General features: G+C 55.3%; 3 protein-coding genes and 1 long non-coding RNA gene across 5 annotated transcripts; 2 read left to right on the top strand and 2 right to left on the bottom strand.

Annotated features, from left to right (window-relative positions):
- Positions 1 to 602: 602 nt before the first annotated feature.
- Positions 603 to 2,018, bottom strand: LOC139586682 (uncharacterized). Its single transcript, XR_011677904.1, has 2 exons — positions 841 to 2,018; positions 603 to 761 (listed from the first exon to the last, which is right to left on the bottom strand). It is a non-coding gene; the product is annotated as an uncharacterized lncRNA (long non-coding RNA).
- Positions 2,019 to 2,053: 35 nt separating this feature from the next.
- Positions 2,054 to 5,448, bottom strand: APEX1 (apurinic/apyrimidinic endodeoxyribonuclease 1). Its single transcript, XM_071420266.1, has 4 exons — positions 5,053 to 5,448; positions 4,825 to 4,982; positions 3,907 to 4,099; positions 2,054 to 2,592 (listed from the first exon to the last, which is right to left on the bottom strand). The coding sequence occupies exons 1-4, from the start codon at positions 5,102 to 5,104 to the stop codon at positions 2,078 to 2,080; spliced, it is 918 nt and encodes a 305-aa protein (XP_071276367.1). The 5' UTR covers positions 5,105 to 5,448; the 3' UTR covers positions 2,054 to 2,077.
- Positions 5,449 to 5,539: 91 nt separating this feature from the next.
- Positions 5,540 to 10,719, top strand: OSGEP (O-sialoglycoprotein endopeptidase). The gene is made up of 11 exons (XM_071420257.1): positions 5,540 to 6,065; positions 6,145 to 6,264; positions 6,818 to 6,993; positions 7,475 to 7,570; positions 7,689 to 7,738; positions 8,262 to 8,340; positions 8,920 to 8,985; positions 9,848 to 9,938; positions 10,289 to 10,364; positions 10,447 to 10,545; positions 10,623 to 10,719. Exons 1-11 carry the CDS (start codon positions 5,951 to 5,953, stop codon positions 10,660 to 10,662), a joined length of 1,008 nt encoding a protein of 335 aa, XP_071276358.1. The 5' UTR covers positions 5,540 to 5,950; the 3' UTR covers positions 10,663 to 10,719.
- A 2,215-nt stretch (positions 10,720 to 12,934) lies between these two features.
- Positions 12,935 to 19,108, top strand: TTC5 (tetratricopeptide repeat domain 5). Of its 2 annotated transcripts, XM_071420255.1 has the most exons (11): positions 12,935 to 13,266; positions 14,510 to 14,672; positions 14,748 to 14,962; positions 15,417 to 15,606; positions 16,127 to 16,218; positions 16,796 to 16,852; positions 16,999 to 17,145; positions 17,240 to 17,427; positions 17,826 to 17,970; positions 18,733 to 18,864; positions 19,024 to 19,108. In XM_071420255.1, the coding sequence occupies exons 1-11, from the start codon at positions 13,180 to 13,182 to the stop codon at positions 19,045 to 19,047; spliced, it is 1,440 nt and encodes a 479-aa protein (XP_071276356.1). In that variant the 5' UTR covers positions 12,935 to 13,179; the 3' UTR covers positions 19,048 to 19,108. The 2 variants fall into 2 exon arrangements, with proteins under 2 accessions (XP_071276356.1, XP_071276355.1); XM_071420254.1 differs by having other exon boundaries at positions 18,733 to 19,108.
- The last annotated feature ends 604 nt before the right edge of the window (positions 19,109 to 19,712 follow it).

The following is a 19,712-nucleotide window of genomic DNA, read 5'->3' as shown; positions in this document are numbered from 1 at the left end:
CCCTTCTGGCCCCGCCCCTCCTTTATTTTGCATGGTCCCGCCCCCTCCCGCATGTCCCCGCCCACTTGTACATAAGCCCCGCCCCCCTCCCCGTGTACAGCGTTATTTATTGGCCACGCCCACCGAGGGGGCGTGGCCCCTCATCTGTAAATAAACCTGAAACCGGCATTTTTCACCCCAAAATTCACTTTTATTAAAAGATAAAGGGGAGGGGAGGGGCTTGAGGGGGGCGGGGTCTAAGGGGGCGGAGCCCTAGGGGGAGGGGGCGGGGCCAGAAGGGTTTTGGGGCAGTTTTGGGGGATTTTGTGTCCGAGCAGCGGCGGCAGCACCTGAGAGACCCAAAATTGGGCAAATTTGGGTAAATTTGGGTAAAAACGGGGGGGGGGGGAGCGCCATCTTGGGGCTGATGACATCATCAAGGTTAAACCTGGGCGTTTTTGGGTAAATTTGGGTAAAAACGGGGGAGGAGCTGATGACGTCATCAGAACCCGGTTTTGGGGCGATTCGGGGAGGTTTTGGGTCAGTCTGGGGAGATTTTGGGTCGATTTTAGGACATTTTGGGTCAATACTTGATTAAAAGCCGTCTTGGCTTTGATGACGTCATCAACGCCCGACTCTGAGACATTTTGAGTGAATTTCAGGCGGTTTTGGGCCAAAACGCGTTGAACCAATGGCGTCAAACTCCAAATCTGAGCTGATTTTGAGCAAATTTAAGCCGATTTTGGGCCAGAACGTGTCCATGACCAGAAAATGGCATGAAACTCGAATTTTGAGCAAATTTGAGCCAATTTGGGGCAAAATTGAGCTGATTTTGAGCCATGGCCAGAGAATTACATGAACATCGAATTTTGAGCAAATTTAAGCCAATTTTGAGCAAAATTGAGCTGATTTTGGGCCAGAATGTGTCTGTGATGAGCGAATGACATGAAACTGGAATTTTGAGCAAATCTGATCCAATTTAAGCCGATTTTTGGCCAATTTAAGCCAAATTTGACCCAATTTAAGCCGATTTTGGGCCAATTTAATCCAATTTTGATCCAATTCAAGCTGACTTTGGGCCAATTTAATCCAATTTTGATCCAATTTAAGCTGATTTTGGTCCAATTTAATCCAATTTTGGGCCAATTTAAGGAGGTTTTGATCCAATTTAACCGACTTTGAGCCAATTTAATCCCACTTTGGGCCAATTTAATCCAATTTTGAACCAGTTTAAGCTGATTTTGATCCAATTTAACCCGATTTTGGGCCAATTTAATCCGATTTTGATCCAATTTAATCCGATTTTGGGCCAATTTAAACCGGTTTTGACCCAATTTAATCCGAATTTTGGCCAATTTAATCCAAATTTGAGCCAATTTAATCTGATTTTGATCCAATTTAAGCCAATTTTGGGCCAATTTAAGCCAATTATGATCCAATTTAATCTGACTTTGGGCTAATTTTATCCGATTTTGATCCAATTTAAGCCGACTTTGAGCCAATTTAATCCAAATTTGAGCCAATTTAATCCGACTTGGGGCCAATTTAATCCAATTTTGGGTCAATTTAATCTGACTTTGGGCCAATTTAAGCTGATTTTGGGCCAATTTAAGCCAAACTTGACCCAATTTAACCCGACTTTGGGCCAACTTAATCGGACTTTGGGCCAATTTAAGCCAAATTTGATCCAATTTAAGCTGATTTTGGGCGAATTTAATCTGACTTTGGGCCAATTTAAGCTGACTTTGGGCCAATTTAATCCAATTTTGAACCAATTTAATCTGATTTTTGGCCTGTTTAAACCGACTTTGGGCCAATTTAATCTGACTTTGGGCCAATTTAAGCCCATTTTGATCCAATTTAATCCAATTTTGACCCAATTTAATCCGACTTTGACCCAATTTAACCCAACTTTGACCCAATTTAACCCGATTTTGACCCAATTTAGCCCAACTTTGACCCAATTTAACCCAACTTTGACCCCATTTAACCCATATTTGCCCCAATTTAACCCACCTCCATCCCAACCCACACCCCAAACCACAACCCCACCCCGCCCTAAACCCCAATTTCACCCCCTCCCGCCCCGTTTCCCCCCTCATAGCGCCAGCAGGGCGGTGACGGGGCAGTGGTCGCTGCCCTGCGCGGCGCTGCGGATCTTGCAGTCGCACAGCGCCCCCAGCAGGCGCCGCGACACCACGGCGTAGTCCAGCCGCCAGCCCACGTTCCGCGCCCGCGCCCCGCCCAGGTACGTCCAGAAGGTGAAGGCGCCCCTGGCCTCGGGGTACAGGTGCCGGAAGGAGTCGGCGAAGCCGGCGCCCAGCAGCCGCGAGAAGCCCTCGCGCTCCTGCGGCGTGAAGCCGGCGCTGGCGCGGTTGGCGCGCGGGTGGCACAGGTCGATCTCGGCGTGCGCCACGTTGAGGTCGCCGCAGAGCAGCACGGGCTTGCGGGCGTCCAGGCGGCGCAGGAACTGCAGGAAGGCGGCGTCGAAGCGCAGCCGCGGCTCCAGGCGCACCAGGCCCCGCCCGGCGTTGGGCACGTAGGCGCAGACCACGAAGAGCGAGGGGAACTCGGCCGTCAGCACGCGGCCGTCCACGTCGTGCTCAGGGTCACCTGGATGGGACAGAATGGAATGGGAATGACTGGGAGGGACTGGGAGGGACTGGGATGGGATTGGAGGGGATTGGGAGGGGAACTCGGCCGTCAGCACGCGGCCGTCCACATCGTGCTCCGGGTCACCTGGAGGGAGACATGGAATATATTGGGAATGACTGGGAGGGACTGGGAGGGACTGGGAAGGACTGGGGATGACTGGGAGGGGATTGGGAATGACTGGGAGGGACTGGGATGGACTGGGATGGGAACTGCGCCGTCCACGTCGTGCTCGGGGTCACCTGGAGGGGGACATGGAATAGATTGGGAGGGGATTAGAGGGGATTGGAGGGGACTGGGAATGACTGGGAGGGACTGGGAGGGATTGGGAGGGGACTGGGAGGGACTGGGAGGGGATTGGGAGGGACTGGGAGAGAGTTGGAGTGGATTGGAAGGGACTGGGAGGGACTGGGATGGGATTGGAGTGGATTGGGAGGGGAACTCGGCCATCAGCACGCGGCCGTCCACGTCGTGCTCGGGGTCACCTGGAGGGGGAAAGAATGGATTGGGAGGGACTGGGAATGACTGGGAGGGACTGGGAGGGACTGGGATGGACTGGGAGGGGATTGGGAGGGACTGGGAATGACTGGGAGGGACTGGGAGGGACTGGGATGGACTGGGAGGGGATTGGGAGGGACTGGGAATGACTGGGAGGGACTGGGAGGGACTGGGATGGACTGGGAGGGGATTGGGAGGGACTGGGAGGGACTGGGATGGACTGGGAGGGGATTGGGAGGGACTGGGAATGACTGGGAGGGACTGGGAGGGACTGGGATGGACTGGGAGGGGATTGGGAGGGACTGGGAGGGACTGGGAGGGACTGGGAGGCTGATTCTGGGGATGTTTGGAGTGGTTTTGGGGCGATTTCAGGTCTGTTTTTGAGGCAGTTTTGGGGTGATTTCGGGGCAGTTTCAGGACAGTTTTGGGGCACTTTTCTGTGTGGTTTTCAGGACGTTTCCGGGGCAGTTTTGGGGCGATTCTGGGGCCGTTCTTGAGGCAGTTTTGGGGTGATTTTGGGGCAGTTTTGGGACAGTTTTGTGGTGGTTTTCAGGATGGTTCCAGGGCAGTTTTTGGGGCGGTTCTTGAGGCACTTTTGGGGTGATTTCGGGGCAGTTTCGGGACAGTTTTTGGGACAGTTTTGGGGCAGTTTTCTGTGTGGTTTTCATGACACTTCCGTGTCAGTTTTGGGGCGATTTTGGGGCCGTTTTCGGTGTGGTTTCCAGGACACTTCCTTGGCAGTTTTGGGGCGGTTTTGGCCGTTTCTGTGGCGCTCACCGATGCCGTAGGTGACGTCCAGCGGCTCTGTCCTGGCCAGCAGCCCCACGCCGCTGTAGCCCGGCCGGTCCTTGGCGCTGCTCCAGAACTGGTGGGGCAGCCCCGGCAGCTCCCGCAGCTCGGCCGGCACCGCCGAGGCCGCGCACTTGGTCTCCTGCAGGCACAGCACGTCCGGAGCCTCCTCCTGCACCCACTGGGGGGGAGAAAAACACACAAAAATGGTAAAATCTGTAAGAAAATACCAAAAAACGGGAAAAAACCCCAGCGAAAACGGCGAAAATATGGCGAAAAACGGCCCAAAATTAACCAAGAAACGGTAAAAAACAATTCCTGCAGGCAGAGCACGTCTGGGGCGTCCTCCTGCGCCCACTGGGGAATAAACACCCAGAAATAGTTAAATTCTATCTGAAAATACACAATAATGGTAAAAAAAAACCTTACCAAAAATGGTGAAAATGCGGTGAAAAAACCAGCCAGAAACGGTGAAAAACCCCAACGAAATAACCCCAAAATTAACCCAGAGTGGAAGAAATTCCTCCTGCACCCACTGGGGGGAAAAGACGCACAGAAATGGTGAGAATCTATTCTGAAATAAACAAAAGTGGTGAAAACCCCAGTAAAAAACAGTGAAAAATGGCCCAAAAACAGTTGAACTCTCACCAAAATTAATCCAAAGTAGCAAAAACTCCTTTTACACCTACTGGGGGGCAAAACCCCCCAAAACCGGTTAAAAATCTTCCAAAATCACCCAAGAATGGAAAAAAAAATCCCCGCAAATCACCCGAAAATGATGAAAAAATGTCTAAAATCAAAATGAAAAATTTCCCTCCAAAACTTGTGGTTGGCTTCTCCCACCAGCACAAGCCCTTCCCCATCCTCAAAAGCCCCTCCCTCATGCCCACAAGCCCCGCCCCTTACCTTGGCGCCGCCCTTTTTCAGCCACGCCCTCAGCCCATCCACGTTCCATGTCGTCACTTTCAGCGTCCAGCGCCGCCCATCGGGCGTGGTCTCGCGGGTGGGCGGGTCCTCGTAAAGCGGGGCCGGGGACGCCTTGGGGGCCTTGGCGGGGGCGGGGCCTGAAGGGGGAGGGGCAAAAGGTTAGTACTGGTTTATACTGGTCCATACTGGTCTATACTGGTCACTCACCGGCCTCGTCCCCGCTCCCGTTCTCCTCCTTCTTCTTCCCGCGCTTCGGCATGGCGCTGACCCCGCCCCTTCCGCCGATGGACACGCCCCCTCGGCCTTTAAGTCCGCCCCTGCACCGGGGAGAGAGAAGGACACCGTCAGCGCGAGCCAATCAGAGCGTGCCGGGGGTTTAAGCCCCGCCTCCACGACGCAGCCCGGTCAATCAGAGCGCGCCGTAGCTTTAACACCCGCCTCCCCTCACAGCGCAGCCAATCAGAGCGCGCCTCCCCTCACGCCGCGGCAGCCAATCAGCGCCCGCCGCCGCCACGTGCGGCCTTGGGGGCGGAACCGGGCCCGAACCGGGAGCGATCGGCCGCGAACCGGGCCCAACCCGCCCTCCACCGTCTGTCAATCATCTCCCTCTGTGATCAATAACCGCCCGCCGCTCTCCCCGTTAAACCCGCCCCTTCCTTTTCGGTCCCTCCCTCACCTAATCAGAGCACGCCGTGCCTCACCCGTCGGACCAATCAGAGCGCGCCGTGACTCAGCCCTTCGGAGCGACCAATCAGCGACCGCCGTACCTCAGCGCACGGGGCCAATCAGCGCCCGCCGTGCCTCAGCGCGGGGGACCAATCAGAGCGCGCCGTGCCTGAGCGCGCGGGACCAATCAGAGCCCGCCGTGCCTCAGCGCGCGGGACCAATCAGCGGCGGCGGCGGGAGCGGCGGCTCCGCGCGCGGGGGAAGCGATGGTCAATGGGGGGCGTGGCCGGAACCGGAAACGCTCCTGAGGCTGGGAGAGAATTGAGGCGGGAAACGGAAGTGACGTAGCGGAGCGGCGGGAGAAGCACCGTGAGGCGGAGAACCGGCGGAGCGGCGGCGTGACGTCACAGCGGCGGCGGCACACAGCGGGCGTGACGTCATGCCGACCGTGCTGGGCCTGGAGGGCTCCGCCAACAAGGTGGGGGCAGGAGTGGTGCGCGACGGCGCCGTCCTCAGCAACCGCCGAGCCACATACGTCACGCCGCCGGGACACGGTGACGTCACTTCCCCTTTTTCCCGCCCCGCTTCCGGTCCCGGTGCAGTTTCCCGGTTCTAATGCCGGTCTTTCCGCAGGGTTCGCCCCCGGGCCCACCGGGCGGCACCACCGGGCCGTGGTGCTGGGGCTGGTGCGGGCCGCGCTGAGCGAGGCGGGGCTGGAGCCCCGCGACCTGGACGGGGTGGCCTTCACCAAGGGTATGGGACCAGGAACGGTAACGGGACCGAACCGGGGCCCCATAAATCGGTTATAAACCCCACAGACTCCATAGATCCGTTATAGGTCTTATAGATCCCTTATAGGCCCCACAGGCCCCACACAGCCCCGGGAGCTGGACGGGGTGGCCTTCACTAAAGGTACCGGGACCGGTAACGGAACCGAACCGGGACCCCATAAATCCCCCATAGATCCCCCATAGATCCTGTACAGATCCCATAGATTCCCTACAGATCTCATAAATTTCTTTTTTGGGGTTCACATTGGGGTTTGTGGGGGGCTTTGGACAATTCCATGCACCCCGGGAGGGGGGGATTGGACGATCCCATTCACCCCGGGGGGGGGGATTTTGGGGTTTGTGGGTTATTACGGACCCTCCCACTCCCCCATGGCGGGGGGGGAGGTTGGACAATCCCATTCCTGGGGGGTTTTTGGGGGTTTTTGGGTAGTTTTGGCCGCTCCCATCACCCTCCGGGGGGGTTTATTTACTTATTTATTTATTATTTATTTATTTACTCCTTTATCCCGGCCCAGGCCCGGGCATGGGCTCCCCGCTGGCGGTGGTGGCGGCCGTGGCCCGGACGCTGTCGCAGCTCTGGGGGCGGCCCCTGCTGGCCGTCAATCACTGCCTGGGCCACATCGAGATGGGCCGCGCCATCGGCCTCGCCCCCGACCCGCTCGTGCTCTACGTCAGCGGCGGCAACACCCAGGTGCCGCGATAGGGGGCGATAGGGGGCGATAGGGGGCGGCCGGTATCGCGGGATATCGCGAGGGGGGAGGGAGGGAATGGCCAGTATCGTGATGGGGATGTGAGGAAATAGCTGCTATCGTGAGATATCATGACAGGAGCGTGAGGAAATGGGCGGTATCGTGATGGGAGAGGGAGGGAATAGCCAATATGGCAATGGGAGATGGAGAAAATGGCCGATATCGCAGGATATCGCGACAGAGGTGTGAGGAAATGGCCCGTATCGCGATGGGGGTGGGAGGAAACGGCCAATACCGTGATGGCAGATGGAGGAAATGTCCAATATCGCGAGATGTCGTGACAGGCCTGTCAGGAAATGGCCGATATCGCGAGATATCGCGTGATGGGAGTGTCAGGAGGTGGCTGCCGTCGTGGGATATCGCGACGGCAGAGGCGGGGCCCAGCCCCTATCGCGATAGCCACGCCCCCTGCCCGCCCCGCAGGTGATCGCGTACGCGCGGCGCCGGTACCGGATCCTGGGCGAGACCCTGGACGTGGCCGTGGGCAACTGCATCGACCGATTGGCCCGGCTGCTGCAGGTGGGACACGCCCACCGGGACACGCCCACCGGGACACGCCCACCGGCCACACCCCGGACTGACCCCGCCCCCGGAACGGACCCCGCCCCCAGAGCTGACCCCGCCCCTTTTCCCGCAGATCCCAAATGCCCCCAGCCCCGGCTACAACGTGGAGCAGCTGGCCAAGAGGTGAGCCAAAATCACCTGAAATCACCCCAAAAATGAGGTTAAAACGCCCTGAAATGACCCCAAAAGTGACCCCAAAACTGAGCCCAAAACCTCATGAAATTACCCCAAAATGGAGCCCAAAACTGACCCAAATATTCCCCTAAAATGACCCCAAAAGTGACCCTGAAAACCTCCTGAAATCACCCCAAAACTGACCCCAAAATCCCCTGAAATTGCCCCAAAACTGAGCCTTAGACTGACCCCAAAAATGTCTTGAAATCACCCCAAATGTGACCCCCAAAATCCCCTGAAATTACCCCAGAAGTGACCCCAAATTTCCCTAAAAGTGACCCCAAAACTGAGCTCAAAATCCCCTGAAATGACCCCAAAAGTGACCCCAAAACTGACTCTAAAACCTCCTGAAATTACGCCAAAAGTGACCCCAAAATCCCAAGATTTTACCCTAAAAGTGGTCCCAAAATCCCTGGATTTTCCCCCAAACCCCTGAACTGACCCAAAATCCCGGGATTTTCCCCCAATCCAGGGGTCGCCGCCTGCTGCCGCTGCCCTACGTGGTCAAAGGCCTCGACGTCTCCTTCTCGGGGCTGCTCTCCCACCTGCAGGTACCAAAAACTCCCAAATTCACCCCAAAACACCGGGGGCACCCCAGAACCTCAAACTGACCCCAAACTGGCCCAAAACTGACCCCAAAACCCCAAATCTCATCCCAAAACCGAACCCAAAACATCCCAAACCATAAAACCTTAAAACTGACCCCAAAACTGACCCCAAAACCCCAAAATTCACCCCAGAACTGACCTCTAAACATCCCCAAACCCTAAAACCTTAAAACTGACCCCAAAATCCACCTGGAGACTGCAAAATCCACCTGGGGGTCCCCAAAATCTCTGGGATTAACGCCAAAATCCCAAATCTGACCCCAAAATCTCTGGGATTGACCCCAAAGTTCACCTGGAGATCCCAAAATCCACCTGGAGACCCCAAAATCCCCAGAACTGACCCCAAAATCTCTAAATCTGACCCCAAAATCCACCTGAGGACGCCAAAATCCCAAAACTGACCCAAAAACCCCAAAACTGACCCCAAAATTCACTTAAAAATCCCCAAATCTGACCCCAAAATCCACCTGAGGACCCAAAAATTCCCAAAATTGCCCCAAAATTGGGGTTTTTTCCCCGCAGGCCGTGACCCCAAAGCTGCTGGAGTCGGGGGAGGCGACGCCGGAGGATCTCTGCTTCTCCCTGCAGGTAATTAGGGGTAATTAATTGGGGTTATTAATTAGGATAATTAACGAGGTTGGGTTAATTAATGAGGTCCCGTATTAGTCAGTTGGGGTTTGGGATTAATTAATTGGGGTTTGGGATCAATTAATTGCAGTTTGGGGCGCTTAATTGGGGTTTGAAAATGGGATTGGGGGGCGTTAATTAATTCGGGTAATTAATGAGGGTCTGGGTTAATTAATGGGGCTGGGGGAGTTAATTTTGGGTGCGATTTTGGGACATTTTGGGGACGTTTTTGGGGTGGTTTTTAGGCCATTTTTGGGACATTTTTGAAGCCATTTTCAGGACAGATTTGGGGAATTTTTGGGCCATTTTTGGGGTGGTTTTGGGGCATTTTTGGGGTGGTTATGGGACATTTTGGGGACAATTTTTGTGCAGGTTTTTGGGCCGTTTTTGGGCCATTTTCCCAACATTCTTGGGATAATTTTGGGCCATTTTGGGGCCATTTTTGGGTGATATTTTGGCCATGTTTAGGGGCCATTTTTAGGACATTTTTGGGGTGGCTTTTTGGCCATTTTTGGGAACATTTTAGGGCGTTTTTTGTGCAGGTTTTTAGGACCTTTGCAGGCCAATTTTAGGACATTTTTGGGATGTTTTTCGGCAGTTTTGGGACATTTTTGGGATAAATTTGGGCCATTTGGAGGCTATTTTTCGGGTGATATTTGGGCCCTTTTTGAGGCCATTTTTAGGATGTTTCTGGGCCGTTTTTGGGACATTTTTGGGAAGTTTTTGGGCTATATTTGGGGACATATTTGGGACCATTTTGGGACAATTTGGGGCCATTTTGGTGACTTTGTTGGGTCATTTTTCTGCCGTTTCTGTGTCCCAGGAGACGGCGTTCGCCATGCTGGCCGAGGTCACTGAGCGGGCGCTGGCGCTGACCCGGGCCCGGCACCTGCTGCTCGTGGGGGGCGTGGCCTGTGAGTGGGCGGGGCCACACCTGCCGTGGGCGGGGTCACACCTGGGCTGGGCGGGGTCACACCTGGGAGGATGCGGTCACCCCTGGGCTGGGCGTGGTCACACCTGTCAATGGGTCTGGCCACACCTGCGGGCATGGTCTTCCTTGGAGATGGGCGTGGCTTCACTTAGGGTGGGCGTGGTCACACGTGAAGGTGGGCGGGGTCACACGGGAGGGGGCGTGGCCATCCAAAATTAGTCACGGCCGAATGGGCGAGGCCCAGCTCTGCATAAAGAGGGGCGTGACCTCCATTTGCATGCGGGGGCGGAGCCAAGGGCAGGCAACGCCCAGGTAACGCCCACCTGTGCGCAGGTAACCACCGGCTGCAGGAGATGCTACAGAGCATGTGCAGGGCCCGGGGGGCGGAGCTCTGCCCCGTCGATGACAGGTGAGGGCGTGGCCTTCCTCTTGGGGGGGCGTGGCCTGCCTAGGGAGGGGGCATGGCACACCTGTGACCTTTGACCCCACAGGTACTGCATCGACAATGGCGCCATGATCGCCCAGGCCGGCTGCGAGATGCTGAGGGTGGGGCAAGTGACAGAGCTCAGCCAATCAGGGATCACGCAGAGGTCAGGGGGTGTGGCCGGGTGGGTGGGGCTGGGTGGGGATTGCCAGGGCTCTGACCTTTGACCTCTGGCTGTGGCAGGTACCGGACGGACGAGGTGGAGGTGACCTGGCGGGATTGAGGTGGCCACAACCAAACCGGCCACGCCCACTTAATAAAATATTCCCCACCCACTCCATCTTCTGACCACGCCTCTTTCTATGTGGATGATGTCATTGAGTTGGTGACCCCGCCCATTTGGAGAGGACCAATCATCTTCTTTCATTTCTTGCCAATCACTGGTGGAACCCTGCCCTATTGCTGTCAATCAGCTGCAAGCCACGCCCCTTGCATTGGGTTACATTAATACTTTATCTGACAATCAACAGGTACAAGCCACGCCCCTTGCATTAGGTTACATGAGTACCTTAGCTGTCAATCAACAGCTGCAAGCCACGCCTCTTACATTGGGTTACAATATTGCATTATCTGTCAATCAACAGCTAAAAGGCACGCCCTTTACATTGGCTTACATGACTGCCTAATCTGTCAATCAAGAGCCGCAGGCCACGCCCCTTGCGGTGGGTTCTATAATACCTTACCTGTCAATCAATTGCCGCACACCACGCCCTTGTATCAATCATGAGTCAGTTGCATAACCTCAGCCCTCTCCTGCCTAGTGGCCAATCGGATTGGATAGGGGCGAACGACCAGCCAATAGGAGCGTCAGGGGGCGTGGCTTTGCTGAGGGGCCAGGGGGGCGAAGGCGAGAGCGGCTCAGTCCGTGAGGGGCCGGCGAGGGGAGCGCAAGGGTAAGGAATAGGTGGGAAAATGGCGGCTGTGAGGGAATGGAGCTATGTCTGTCTGTCTGTCTGTCTGTCTGTCTATGTGCGTGTTCCTATCGCGACATGGCGCACGATCGCGATCCCGACCCGCGTTCCCCCCGTCGCCGCCAGCCGCGGGCGCTCGGGGTTTTAGCGGCGTCGCAGAGCAGCGGCGGCTCCTTCTTCACCCGGCGGGGCAGAGCAGGGAACGCTCCGGGGCTCCGCCGGCATTTGGGGGGCCGCACAAACGCTCCGGGGGGCTGCTAGGGATTAATTAATTGGGGAGGGATTAATTTGGAAGGGATTAATTGTAATCCGGCGGTCCCAGTTCCGTCCCGCTCTGACTCCGCTTCTCTCCCCTCAGGCGGAGCCGCCGGCGGGAAGCGCATTCTGGAGGATCTCCGCTGTATAACTTTCCATTTTTGTTTTTTTCTTCTTTTGTTTTTTTTTTTTTTTTTTTTATTACTTTTATTTTTGGTGATTTTGTGAGGTTTTTGTTAAGATTTTAGGCGTTTTTTAAAGTTTTTTTTGCTTAACGGAAGGTTCACAATTAGTTTCCTCTCACGTTTTTCCCCCGCCACCACGTGTCCCCCCATCCTCCCCTGCAGACCCAATTTCTTGTACTTTAATACCTATTTTTAAGGCCGGTTTAACGATTTTTCATTGATTTGTGCATTTCGGTGGAATTTTTTAGCTTTTTTACGCTTGTTGGGATAATTTTTCCCCTCAGGAATGAGTCGCTGCCCGGAAACCGCGCTCCGATGATCTCGGCGCTATAAAAGTACAGTTTTAAACCATTAATTTGCATTTTTAAAAATAATTTCCCCTTCAAGGAACTATTTTTGCATTTTAAATTAGTAGTTCGATTTTTTAAAGGAGTTTCTGGAAGGTTTTTGCCCGATTTGAGGCGCTTTTGCCTCAGATTTGCACCCTCAGGATTTGCCCCCCCCACTACGTGTTCTCCCTCTCTTTTAATATTACCCAAACATAAAACGCATTAAAATAAAAAACTATAAAACCTTTTGCTCGAGGATTACCTCCTGATTATTTCTTTTTATCGATTTTAATTTTTTTTTGCCTTTTTCGCCCATTATTACCTGTCCGCGCCGAGAAAACACCAAGATATCCGATTTTATCCCTTTATTTTCTATTTTTATTTTTCGTTTTCCTCAGTTCCACCTTTTTAAGCGAGGTTCTGGACTTTAAACTCTTTAAATTCGATTTTTCCGGTTTTTATTTTCCGGGTGTTTTGATGTTTTTAATGTGTTTAATTTATGTGTTTATATAAATTATATAATTTTTTAATTTATGTGTTTATTTTATCAAACGCTGGAATAAATCCTGCTTCACCGTGGAATTTACTGAGTTTTCTGGCAGTTAAAAGATGAAATTTAAAAATTATTTAAATGTTTTTTTAATAAAAACGCAAACTTTTGTGCCGATTCCAACCGTGAGGGAGCCGCGAGGGGGCGGGGCCAAAGCGCGGCGGGAAGACGGAGGGGCGGGGTCTTACCTTAAAAGGAAGAGTCCCGCCTTTAAGGGCGAGGTTTGTCTTTAAATGGCAATGAGGGGGCGTGACCTAATCTTAATAAGGAGAATGGGCGTCCCCCAACTTGGGCGGGGCCGGCCGCCATTTAAAGCGTGAGGCGGCAGCCAATGGGAGCGCGGATAGGTGGAAGGGGCCGGAACTGCCCGCGCCCGCAGCCAATGGGAGTGCGGCAAGCCCAATAAGGCGGGAGGAAGAGGCCGGAAGTGGCCGCGCCGCAGCCAATGGGAGCGCGTCTGGCCGAAAAAAGAAGGAGGAAGAAGCCGGAAGTGGGCGTGGCGCCGCTGTCATGGCGGCGCCCGAGGAGGAGTCGGCGGCGGCCCCGGACGGCGGCGGGGGAGATGGCGGCGATGAGGAGGCGCTGAAACGGCTCGAGGTGCGGGAGGGGAGGGACCCGCGGCAGGGGGAGGGGCGAGGGGTACCGGGGAGGGACCCCCGGGGGGGGCGAGGGGAGCCCTGAGGGGCCCCGGGGGGCTCTGAGGGGTGAGGGGGGGGAAAAGGATTCGTGAGGGGAAATTGTCCCAAACTGGCTCAAAATTCCCGCAAAAATCACCTCAGAAACCCCTCGGGGGCGGCTGCGACGTTTGGGGGGATTTGGGAGTATTTGGGATGTTTTGGGGATTTTTTTGTGGATGTCTTGCGTTATTTTGGGTTATTTTCAGTTGATTTTGGATTGATTTTGGGGCTTATTTTTAAAAGTGATTTTGAGCAGATTTCGGGTGTGATTTTGAGTGATTTTAGGTTTGAATCTGGGGGTTTTTTGGGCTGATTTTGGGTTATTTTCAGGTAATTATTTGGGTATTATTTCTGAGGTGATTTGAGGTGATTTTGAGTTGATTTTGTGTTATTTTTGAGGTGATTTTGGATTGAATTTGGGGGTAATTTTGGGTTATGTTTTGTGCTGAGTGTGTGTTATTTTGATGTTGATTTTGGGTTATATTTCGGGGTAATTTCAGGTTATTTTGGAGGTGATTTTAGGTTATTCTTGGGGCAATTTCACGTTATAATTTGGGGTAATTTCAGGTTATTTTGGAGCTGGTTTTGGCTTAAATTTTGGCATGGTTTAGGGTATTTTTGAGCTGATTTTGGATAATTTTTGAGCTGATTTTGTGCTGAATTTGGATGATTTTTCGGGTTATTTTGTGGTTTATTTTGGGTTGGTTTTGGGTTATTTTGGGGTTATGTTGGGGCTGATTTGGGGTTGTTTTTGGGACCATTTGGGTTATATTTTGCAGTAATTTCAGCTTATTTTGGAGCGGATTTTAGGTTATATTTCCAGTTGATTGTAGGCTGATTTTGGGTTATTTGTCAGCTGATTTTGGTTTATATTTTTGGTTGATTTGGGGTTATTTTTGGGTCCATTTTGGGTTTTATTTTGAGGTAATTTCAGTTTATTTTGGAGCTGATTTTGGGTTCCATTTCCAGTTGATTTTGGGTCATTTTTGAGCTGATTTTGGGTTAATTCTGGGTCATTTTTGAAGGTGATTTTGGGTAATTTTTGAGCTGATTTTTGGTTGATTTTGGGTCATTTCTGAGCTGATTTTGGGTCATTTCTCAGCTAATTTCGGGTTGATTTTGGTTCATTTTTAACCCAAGTCCCGCCCCTTGTCCCTCCCCAGGCCCTGGTGACAGACCTCTACCACTTCCGGGACTCACTGCCCTCCCGTGACCCCGCCCACGACCCCACCCACGACCCTACCCATGGCCACGCCCCCGACCCCGCCCAGGACCCGCTGGTGGCGGAGATGGAGCGGACCCTGAAGCTGATGGAGCAGATCCACGGTGGGGGCGTGGCATGGGCGTGGCTGGGGGCGCGGCCATTCACGCCCCGCCCCTAACCCCGCCCCTTCTCCACAGTATCCCCCGAGGGGCGTGGCCGAGCGCTGGTGCTTCGCGCGCGCGCGCTGGGCGTGGCCCCCGAGGTGGGCGGGGCCAGGGCAGAGCTGGCGCTCGGCCACGCCCTGAAGCTGGACCCCGCCCTGGGCGTGGCCTGGAGGCAGCTGGGGGAGCAAAGATGGCGGCGGGGGGACCTCAGGGGGGCCCGCGAGGCCTTCGGGGGGGCCCTGCAGCAGGTGGGGGCGGGGCCAGGGGGGAGGGGCCAAGGGGAGGGGGCGGGGCCTGGAGGGGTTTTGGCGGGATTTTGGGGAATTTTTTTTTTTTTTTTTTGCGGTGTGTTTTGGGGTGGTTTAGGGTGGTTTTCAGGTGGTTCTTTCGGGAGGGGGTTTGGGGACTTCTTGGGGGGTTTTTGGGTGATCTTGGGCGGTTTTGGAGGTTTTTGGGGTCGCTGGGTGGTTTCTGGGACATTTGGGGGGATTTTAGGTGTTCTTTTGGGTGGTTTTTAAATGGTTTTTGGGTTGGTTTTTGTTATATTTTGCGGTTTTTGTGTGGATTTTGGGGCTGGTTTTTTGGGTGATTTTGGGAGTATTTTTGGGTGGTTTTTGGTTTACGTGTCTGGCAGGGGGCGTGGCCGAAAGGGGGCGTGCACTCTCCCTTGGCCCCGCCCCTGACCCCGCCCCTTTTCCCCAGGGGGAGGACCCCGAGGCCCGGCGCCTCCTCTCCATGGCCCTGCGCGCCCAGGGGGCGGGGCCAGGCCCGCGGGGGGAGGGGCCAGGCTCCGGAGGGGCGGGGACGGGCCCAGGGGGCGGGGCCTTGCGAGAGAGCCTGGCCCAGGCGGAGGCGGCGGTCAGGTGTGACCCGAGGGACGGCCAATCGTGGTGTGAGTACACCTGGGGGGCAGGTAAAGGGTTAAACGGGGCTGGGAGGGGCTCAGGTGTGCCCAGGTGTGACCTGGAAAGGGTTAAACAGGTGTGGGAAAGGCTCAGGTGTGCCCAGGTGTGACCTCAAAAGGGTTAAACAGGGCTGGGAGGGGCTCAGGTGTGCCCAGGTGTGGTTTAGGTGTGTGTTACCTGTGCCCAGGTGTGCCCAGGTGTATCCAGGTGTGGTTCAGGTGTGTGTTACCTGTGCCCAGGTGTATCCAGGTGTGGTTTAGCTGTCCTCAGATGTCCCAGGTGTACCTCAGGTGTGTTTAAGGTGCCCTCAGGTGTGCCCAGGTGTGTTTAAGGTGTGCCCAGGTGTGTCCAGGTGTGCTCAGGTGTGCCCAGGTGTTTGTTACCTGTGCTCAGGTGTGCTCAGGTGTGCTCAGGTGTGCCCAGGTGTGCCCAGGTGTGCCCAGGTGTGTGTTACCTGTGCTCAGGTGTGCTCAGGTGTGCTCAGGTGTGCTCACCTGTCCATTCCAGACGTCCTGGGTAACGCCCACGTGTCCCTGTTCTTCGCGGGGGGGCAGAGCCCCGGCAGCGCCCGGCGCGCGCTCGCGGCCTACGCCCAGGCGGTGAGAAAGGGGCGGGGCCTGTCCCTGGGAGGGCGTGGCTAACGGGGTGTGGTTACAATGGGGGCAGGAGCTCGCGGCCTACGCCCAGGCGGTGAGAAAGGGGCGGGGCCTGTCCCTGGGGGCGTGGCTAACGGGGTGTGGTTACAATGGGGGCAGGCGCTCGCGGCCTACGCCCAGGCGGTGAGAAAGGGGCGGGGCCTGTCCCTGGGGGGGCGTGGCTTATGGGGGTGGGGTTACAATGGGGTGGGGCTAATGGGGGTGTGGTTAAACAGGGGTGGGGCTAGGCTGGGAATACCCCCCATGGCCTAATAGCAGTAAAAACTCATTATAATAATGATTATAAATGATAATTGTAATAATAAATAATTACTACATTAATAGGGGGTGAGGGGGCGGGGCCTAACCATGGGGCCATGTTCTACCCCGGGGGCGTGGCTAACCCAGGGGTGTGGCTAACCCAGGGGGGTGGGGCAGCACCCATGGCCTATGCACAGGTGCTGAGAAAGGGGCGGGGCCGCACAGGGGGCGTGGTCTGACAATGGGTGCGGTCTAACTGGAGCCCCGCCCACTTTTCCAGGAGCGCGTGGACCCCGCGGCCGCCGCCAACCCCGACCTGCACCTGAACCGCGCCACGGTGAGAGGGGCGGGGCCTAGAGGGGGCGGGGCCTAAAGGAGGAAGGGCCTAAAGGGGCGGGGCACAAGGAGGCGGGGCTGGAGCAACAATCCCCTCCCAGTACGAACCAGTACAAACCAGTTTAACCAAGTTTAACCCTTCCCCAGCTGCTGCAGTACCTGGAGCGGTTCCAGGGGGCGCTGGAGGGGCTCAGCCGCGCCTCCGACCTCGCCCCTCAGTGGGAGGAGCCTCGGCGACGTCACCAGCAGCTGATTGGCTACCTGGGGGACCTGTGCCGGCTGCTGGAGACTCGGGTAGGGGGGACTGGGATAAACTGGGAGGGACTGGGAGGGACTGGGGGAGGCGTGGCCAGCAGTGGGCGTGTCCCTAACAAAGCTCCGCCCCCAGGGGAAGCTGCGCGGGAAGCGCCGCAGGGGCGTGGCCGGGCCGGTGCCCCTCCCCCTGCTGGGCCCGCTGGGCGGGGCCGGGGGCCCGCGCCCCTCCCCCATCGCGGGGCTGCGACCGGGGCCCAACCCCCACAGGGTGGTGCTGGGGCGGGCCCTGTTCAGCCTGACCCCGCCCGGGGGCGTGCCCTAGTGAGTGACACTGGTTTGGACTGGGAGGGAACTGGGAGGGAACTGGGAGGGAACTGGGAGGGGTTTGGGGGTCACTGGTTTATACTGGGAGGGACTGGGAGGGACTGGGAGGGGTTTGGGGGTCACTGGTTTATACTGGGAGGGACTGGGAGGGACTGGGAGGGGTTTGGGGGTCACTGGTTTATACTGGGAGGGACTGGGAGGGGTTTGGGGGTCACTGGTTTATACTGGGAGGGACTGGGAGGGCTTTGGGGGTTACTGGTTTATACTGGGAGGGACTGGGAGTGGATTGGGGGTCACCGGTTTATACTGGGATGAACTGGGAGTTACTGGGATGAACTGGGCCGCAATAGGGGGTGTGGTTTTTTAACTGACTCCTCCCCCTTGTGACGTCACAGCACGATCGGTCTCCAGGACGGGGGCGGGGCCGTGGCCGCCATCACCGTTTATAACTCCGCCCCCAATTGGGGCGTGGCCGTGGGGGACGCGGTGGGCGTGGCCGAGCCTGTGCTGAATCAGCACCTGCACCAGCACCAGGGACAGGTTTGTACTGGTTTATACTGGTTTGGACTGGTTTGTACTGGTTTATACTGGTTTGGACTGGTTTGTACTGGTTTGTACTGGTTTATACTGGTTTGGAATGGTTTGGACCGGTTTATACTGGTCCATACTGGTTTTTATTGTTTTTTACCATTTTTCCTCTTTTTTCTGGTTTTTCCTGGTTTTTTTTTTCTACCAAAACTGGTCCATACTGGTTTTTACTGGTTTATACTGGATTTTACCTTTTTTTCACATTTTTTCTGTTTTTTTCCACCCAAACTGGTCCATACTGGTTTATACTGGTCCATACTGGTTTTTACCATTTTTTTTCACATTTTTTCTGTTTTTTTCCCACCCAAACTGGTCCATACTGGTCCATATTGGTTTATACTGGATTTTACCATTTTCTTCACATTTTTTCTGTTTTTTTTCCACCCAAACTGGTCCATACTGGTTTATACTGGTTTTTATTGGCTTATACTATTTTTTACCATTTTTTTCGCATTTTTTCTGGTTTTTTCCACCCAAACTGGTCCATACTGGTTTATACTGGGAATTGGGATGAACTGGGAGGGTTTTTGGGGAATTTATGGCTGCAAAATGGGCAAAAAATCGGATTTTTTAAAGTTTTTTTCTGTTTCTACCGGTCCATACTGGTTTATACTGGTTTATACTGGTTTATACTGGTCCTTACTGGTCCATACTGGTTTATACTGGTCTATACTGGTTTATACTGGTCCTTACTGGTCCCTCCCCCCTTTCCAGACGTTCTCCTTCGTTTCTCTCCGTGTCCCCTCCCCCCTCTCGCTGGTGGTGAATGGGAAACGCCCCCCGGGCCACGCCCTGGCCCCGCCCCACCTGGCGCTGACCAATCCCAGCGCGATGCCGGAGGAGCAGGCCACGCCCCCCGCCCGGTGCTGACCAATCCCAGCACGGTGCTGCTGGATGAGGCCACGCCCCCCGCCTGGTGCTGACCAATCCCAGCACGGTGCTGCTGGATGAGGCCACGCCCCCCGCTCGGTGCTGACCAATCCCAGAGCGATGCTGGAGGAGCAGGCCACGCCCCCCGCCCGCTGCTGACCACGCCCACCCGGCATCGTCCAATGGGGGTTTTGGGGCAATAAATGAGAAATTTGGGAAATTTGTGTGTGGTGTTTTCTGTGTGGGAGGGGCACAGGGGCGGCCATCTTGGATTGTGTCAGTGGGGGCGGCCATCTTGGATTGGTGGGAGCCATATTGGGTTGGTGTATGAGGGCGCCCATCTTGGATTGTGTCACAAAGGGGCGGCCATCTTGGGTGTGGCACGGGGGCAGCCATCTTGGGTTGTGTCACATAGGGGCGGCCATCTTGGGTGTGGCATGGGGGCAGCCATCTTGGATTGATTCACATGGGGCGGCCATCTTGGGTGTGGCACGGGGGCAGCCATCTTGGGTTGTGTCACATGGGGCGGCCATCTTGGGTGTGGCATGGGGGCAGCCATCTTGGATTGCATCACATGGGTGTGGCCATCTCTGATTGGTGGGAGCCATCTTGGGAAGGGTATGGGGTGGCCATCTTGGATTGTGTCACATGGGGCGGCCATCTTGGGTGTGGAACGGGGGCAGCCATCTTGGATTGTGTCACATGGGGCGGCCATCTTGGGTGTGGCACAGGGCAGCCATCTTGGATTGTGTCACATAGGGGCAGCCATCTTGGGTGGGGCACAGGGGCAGCCATCTTGGATTGTGTCACATAGGGGTGGCCAT

This window comes from Agelaius tricolor, unplaced genomic scaffold, assembly GCF_023055355.1.
Source record: "Agelaius tricolor isolate 1412-34295 unplaced genomic scaffold, bAgeTri1.0.p SCAF_131, whole genome shotgun sequence".
Taxonomy (NCBI): Eukaryota; Metazoa; Chordata; class Aves; order Passeriformes; family Icteridae; genus Agelaius; species Agelaius tricolor.
The sequence above is the reverse complement of the archived record's forward strand: the minus strand, read 5'-3'. Positions and strand labels throughout refer to the sequence as shown.